General features: G+C 53.9%; 1 protein-coding gene across 1 annotated transcript in view; it reads right to left on the bottom strand.

Moving 5' to 3' along the window:
* Positions 1–1765: 1765 nt before the first annotated feature.
* The window catches only part of LOC106813718 (coatomer subunit gamma-2-like), an 11577-nt gene continuing 7220 nt past the window's right edge, over positions 1766–6122 (bottom strand). The window contains exons 4-7 of the mRNA XM_014817928.1: positions 5163–5319; positions 4623–4831; positions 4109–4256; positions 1766–3269 (exon numbers count right to left, since the gene is read on the bottom strand). Of these exons, the coding sequence (XP_014673414.1) occupies positions 2175–3269; positions 4109–4256; positions 4623–4831; positions 5163–5319 (1609 nt within the window). The 3' untranslated portion in view covers positions 1766–2174. The remainder of the gene's footprint in view (positions 3270–4108; positions 4257–4622; positions 4832–5162; positions 5320–6122) is intronic.

Consider the following 6122-nt stretch of genomic DNA (forward strand, 5'->3'; position numbering starts at 1 on the left):
TCTGTTAGCATCTCCACCCTCTGTCGCATCACCGACACCACCATGCTACAGGCAAGAACGCATGCGGTGTGGCATGGCGTGATGTAGCATCCGCACCCTCTGTCGCACCACCGACACCACCATGCTACAGGTAAGAACGCATGCGGTGTGGCATGGTGTGATGTAGCATCCGCACCCTCTGTCGCACCACGACACCACCATGCTACAGGCAAGAACGCATGCGGTGTGCATGGCGTATGTAGCATCCCACCCTCTGTCGCAACACCGACACCCCATGCTACAGGTAAGAACGCATGCGGTGTGGCATGGTGTGATGTAGCATCCGCACCCTCTGTCGCACCACCGACACCACCATGCTACAGGTAAGAACGCATGCACGGCGGCTGGCTGTGAATGTAGGCATCCGCACCCTCTGTCGCACCACCGACACCACCATGCTGCAGGTAGGGGGCGTCGTGCCGACCCCTCCGCGCTACTACTGCTACTGCTGCTGCTGCTACTGCTGCTGCTACTACTGCTACTGCTGCTGCTGCTGCTGCTACTACTGCTACTACTGATACTACTGTTGCTGCTGCTACTACTGCTGCTGCTGCTGCTACTACTGATACTACTACTACTACTGCTGCTACTGCTACTACTGCTGCTACTACTGCTGCTACTACTGCTGCTACTGCTACTACTGCTACTACTACTGCTGCTGATGCTACTACTGCTGCTACTACTGCTGCTACTACTGCTGCTACTAGCACCACCATGCGGGGGCGCCACCGCCGCACTCACCGTGTTTCTTCGGGAACTTGCAGCAGAGGCTGCGTATCGCCTCGACGACGACGATCTTGAACTCGTCCGAGATCTCACTCATGAATCCGGCAATCTGCTTCATGAGGCGGTCGACGCTCGCCTCGCTCCCCGTCTTCAGTAGCGTCGTGATCGCGAGCGTAGCGACGCTCCGGTTCACATCCGTTATCAGGTTCTCCAGGTCCAGGTTGCAGGCCGTGATGGCCGCCGGGTGCGACATCGCCACCTGGTGCCGGCGGGGAGAGACGGAAACAATGAGCGCGGCGGAGGGGTTATGCACAATTTTTATGTTACAGTTTTATTAGGTGCAATCTTAAGTAATCTGAACACTAGGCACCGGTCTACTCTTGCCATTGTCTTTCGCGTGGTGTCTACCTAGCATTCTAGGTATTAAGGTGTTGACATGTGACCTAGGTAAGTAAAGGTGAAGCCACATGCATGCGCGCGTTTCCGTGGTTGCTTCGTTCAACACAAGCATCACCGTGGTTACCTCGTTCAACACACGCGTCACCGTGGTTACCTCGTTCAACACGCGCGTCGCCGTGGTTACCTCGTTCAACACGCGCGTCGCCGTGGTTACTTCGTTCAACATGCGCGTCACCGTGGTTACTCCATTCAACACGCGCGTCGCCGTGGTTACCTCGTTAACAAATGTGGTACTACGCACGACTGAAATTTTACGTTTATAATCGTAGCAACAGACCTCAGATGAGCCCAGACGCTCTGCGGCTCTTTTTTGTATTTTTTGTTGCCTGTAGAGTTGTATAGCAAACATTGGTGCAGTTTGCATACGAAATCGTGTAAATATAGACTATTGAATTCTCTAACAGACTCTCCGGTAATGCTTACGCGTTTCTTGAGTTTAATACTCTATCTATAGCTCTATCAACACTGATAGTAAGGCAGCCGTATTTGCTATTAATAATATCAACAATCGCTTCAAAATGAAATACAAATTAACAGTTGATAGACAGACAACAAATTTATATATTATCAGTTAATGGTTTGATATAAACCGTAGCTATACCACCCATAACATAAGACACGCACAATTGGGAGCATATATGTGAAAATCGGGGGATAAACCCATTCCCGCTCTCGTTAATTATCATTCTCCATCCTGTTTCTATTCTGCGATAATTTGCAATCAGTGAAATTCTAAATCCTCTACCGTGTCGCAGATATAGTGCGACACGTGGGAGCGAACGGTGGCGCCACTGCTGCAGCAACACTCAGATGGCGCCTCCGCTGCTAGATCCACCTCCAGGTGGCGCCTGGAGCAAGGCAGCGACTACGAGCGAGTTGCATTTCGCTCGTCTTCCCGTCGCAAAACGACTCTCCTTTCCATCCTTCCGTCGCGCACGCGGGCGACGCCGCTAGCCGATGGCGGACACGATGAGGTCGCTGACCTCGGGGTCATCGCTGCGCACGCACAGCTGCATCGTGACGCCGCCATCGGCCACCGCCAGCCTCGCCCGCGCCAGCGCCTCGTGTCCGCCGCGGAACACGCCCGCGAGATAGAGGGTGTGGGCGCTGCGTCCGTCGGCGACGCGGTCCGACCGCTCGCACGGCTGCATGCCGAGGAACGCGACCACGTCGCGCACGGCGTCTGCGACCGTCGCCGCCGACGACAGCGCGAACGTGTCCTCGCGCTCGTTGTCGTCTCCCGCGGCGTCCCACGCGGCGGCGAAGTCGGGGCGCGCGACGCGGCGCACATGGTCAGCCATCGTCAGCTCCGCGTCCTCTAACACGTACTCGTCGGCATACCCCTCGTCCTCCGGCTCCTCCTCGCCCGTCCCCGGGTCGCAGTCGCGCACCGTGAAGCGCAGCGCGCACGCGAACGTGCACGTCGCCGCGGCGACCCCGCCTTCAGGCAGACGCACGCACGTGTAGGTGGCGCCGGGCGCGTTGTAGCGGAGCCGCGTGCAGGGGACCGTCTCGACGACCTCGAACGCCGGGTCGGCTGGCTCCATGTGGACGCGGGCGTCAGACAGCGTCTGGTCGTCGAGCGTGTTCGTGCAGTCGAACTGGAACACGACGTGGGCGGGGAAGGTGTGCTTCACGCATCGCACGACGTACTCCGTCTCCGACTCCGTCAGCTCCGCGGGCGGTGACGACGAGCGGAACAGCGTGCCGAGGTCGGCGAACGCCGGGATCGCGGCCAGCTGCTCAGCGAACACGTCCTGCCGCGTGGCAGCTGCCGCAGCCACGTCCACGCCACCCGCCGTCGCCCCCGCCGCGCGAGCCGACCCTGTGGCGGCCGCGCGCGCGGGCTCAGCTGTCAGGGGCTGCGTCTCGAGGGGCACCGCCTTGAGGTCGAAGGGAGTCTCGCGCGGGTCAAGCGTGTAGTGGTGCAGCGCTTTCTCGAGGCCGACGACGCTGACCTGAAGGCCGGTGAGGATGTAGGCGCAGTTGAGCTGTCGCTCCCGCTGCTCCAGCAGGTTCACGTAGAAGATGGCTCGGTCACGCACCTGCAGCCGGGGAACGAAGCGAACGATGAAGGTTAACCCCCGTACTCGCAGGTATTGTCGAATCGTAGGTGTTTATGACAGCAAGTTCATGTGTTCTCTTGCACTGATGGGGCGGCGTTAACAAGGTTAGATAGTGAGAAGGAAGGAAGAAGGGAAGAAAGGAGAGAAGGAAGAAGGGAGGGAGGAAAGTAGAGGAGGGAAGGATGGAAGAAACGAATAAGAGAAGAAAGGAAAGAAGCAGGGAGGGAGAGAGGGGAGAGAGGGGAGGGAAAAAAGGTGTCACCTCATCATCTGTATACAGCAGGCAGCGGCGCAGCAGCAGCAACACGTTGGGAAAGAGGGAGGGAAGGAAGGAAGGAGGGAAGGAGAGAAGGAAGGAAGGAAGGAGGGAAGGAAGGAATGAAGGAAGGAGAGAAGGGAGGGAAGGAAGGAAGGGAGAGGGAAGGAAGGAAGGGAGGAGGGAAGGAAGGGAGGAAGGAGAGGAGGGAGGGAAGGAAGAAAGGAAGGAGGGGAGGGGAAAGAAGGAAGGAGGGAAGGAGAGAAGGAAGGAAGGAAGAAAGGAAGGAAGGAAGAAAGGAAGGAGGAGATGGGGGAAAGAATGAAGGAGGGAAAGAGAGAAAGAAAGAAGGAAGGAAGGAAGGGAAGAAAGGAGAGGAGGGAGAGAAGGAAGGAGGAAAGGAAGGAGAGAAGGAAGGAAGGAGGGAATAAAGGAAGGAAGAGGAGAAGGAGGCAAGGAAGGAAAGAGGGAAGGAGGGAAGAAGAGAAGGAAGGGAAGGAAGCAAAGAAGGAGAGAAGGAAGGGAGGGAAGTAGGGAAGGAAGGGAGGAAGAAAGGTGTCACCTCATCATCCGTATCCAGCAGGCAGCGGCGCAGCAGCACCAACACGTTGGGAAGCATGTCCTCAGAGTGAGCGCCAAACTTGGCGAGCGAGCTGACGGCAGCCGCACGCACGGCGGCGTTCTCCAGCACGACGCGGTTGTACACGTACCTGCAGCGACACGGAAAATCACGTTACGACACGGAACGGTGTGCTATGACACGGAACGTCACGTTATGACACGAAATGGCACGTTTTGACATGGAATGGAACGTTATGACACGGAACTGTGTAATGGGACAGAATGTTGCATTACAGCATGGAATCTTACAACATGAGACAGTGTGTTAAGACACAGAATGATGCATTTCGACACCGAACAGTATATTACATAATGGTATGGCATATTACGACATGGAACAAAGCGCTACGACATGGAACGATGTGCTACGGCACGGAACGATGCACTACAACATGGAACGATGCGCTATGACACGGAACGACGCGCTACGACACGGAACGATGCGAGCGACTCACCGTATGTACTTGGCGGGGTGCGCGGTGCGCGGGCCCTCGCGTCCAAGCAGATGCAGGATGCGTGTGGAGAGCACGGTGTGTTCACAGTCCTCTATGAACTCACACAGGTGCGATAGTCCCGACTCCTTCGCCTCATGATTCTCATCTGTTAGTGGGAGACGGGGAGAGAGAGAATTACACACATCCATGTCACAATAATAACAATACACCTAAGTGAATACAAATGAGCCAGTGCAGTCATTCAGTATATTACTATTATTATTATATTTCTTACATTGCTACTATTGTACATATAATTATGTAATATAACGCCACGCCGCGTGCGTTCTTACCTGCAGCATGGTGGTGTCGGTGATGCGACAGAGGGTGCAGATGCTACACCACGCTACACCACGCCACGCCACGCCACGCCACGCCACGCCGCGTGCGTTCTTACCTGCAGCATGGTGGTGTCGGTGATGCGACAGAGGGTGCGGATGCCACACCACGCTACACCACGCCACGCCATGCCACACCACGCCACGCCGCGTGCGTTCTTACCTGCAGCATGGTGGTGTCGGTGATGCGACAGAGGGTGCGGATGGCGGCTGCTCTGTACAGGTCCTCCTTGCCTGTCATGTCCTTTGTCAGGCTGCTGGTGACGATTATCACGTCCTCGGCCGATGTTGACAGCTCCTTGATCAGCAGGTATACCATGCTACGCAATGAAACCACGATGTATCAACAGGTATACCATGCTACGCAATGAAACCACGATGTATCAACAGGTATACCATGCTACGCAATGAAATCATGATGTATCGACAGGTATACCATGCTATGCAATGAAACCACGATGTATCACCAGGTATACAGGGTGGAAAACTGATAATTGGAGGCACCAGTCTTCGACGTTAGGCGGTGGACCGTGATCCGAGACCATCAAAATCTCTCTCGGTCCAGTAAATTTAACAAGTTAAATGGACCGTGGGTCCACCAGTTTTTTTCAGCCACTCTAGTTACAGTATTTAAATAATTTATCAAAGCATTTATGAGACTACTTGCTGTATAAATAACACTTTTTAAACTTTGTTTCATCGCTAACCAAACGTCACTTTGATCAACGTCCGTTCTAATTTATGACATAGACTGGTACTCGCTCCCAACGAGCAACTAAGCCGAGAGGTGGGAGCGAGTACCAGTCTAATTTATGGCATTGCGTCGTGTAAAATGCGGTCCTAAAAGCAAATGGATCATTAATAATAATACGGTGTTCTGAACACGACTCTGTAATTAATTTGTAAATTGAATTGTATTGAATTGTAATTTGAATGTGATAGTATGTGATGTGATTAGAATGTGATGTATATTTGATAGGTATATCACTACTGTTATCATTGCAGTGTGTAGAAGGTATGTGATGTATATTTGATAGGTATATCACTACTGTTATCATTGCAGTGTGTAGAAGGTATGTGATGTATATTTGATAGGTATATCACTACTGTTATTATTGTAGTG

Source organism: Priapulus caudatus, unplaced genomic scaffold, assembly GCF_000485595.1.
Source record: "Priapulus caudatus unplaced genomic scaffold, Priapulus_caudatus-5.0.1 Scaffold813, whole genome shotgun sequence".
NCBI lineage: Eukaryota > Metazoa > Priapulida > Priapulimorpha > Priapulimorphida > Priapulidae > Priapulus > Priapulus caudatus.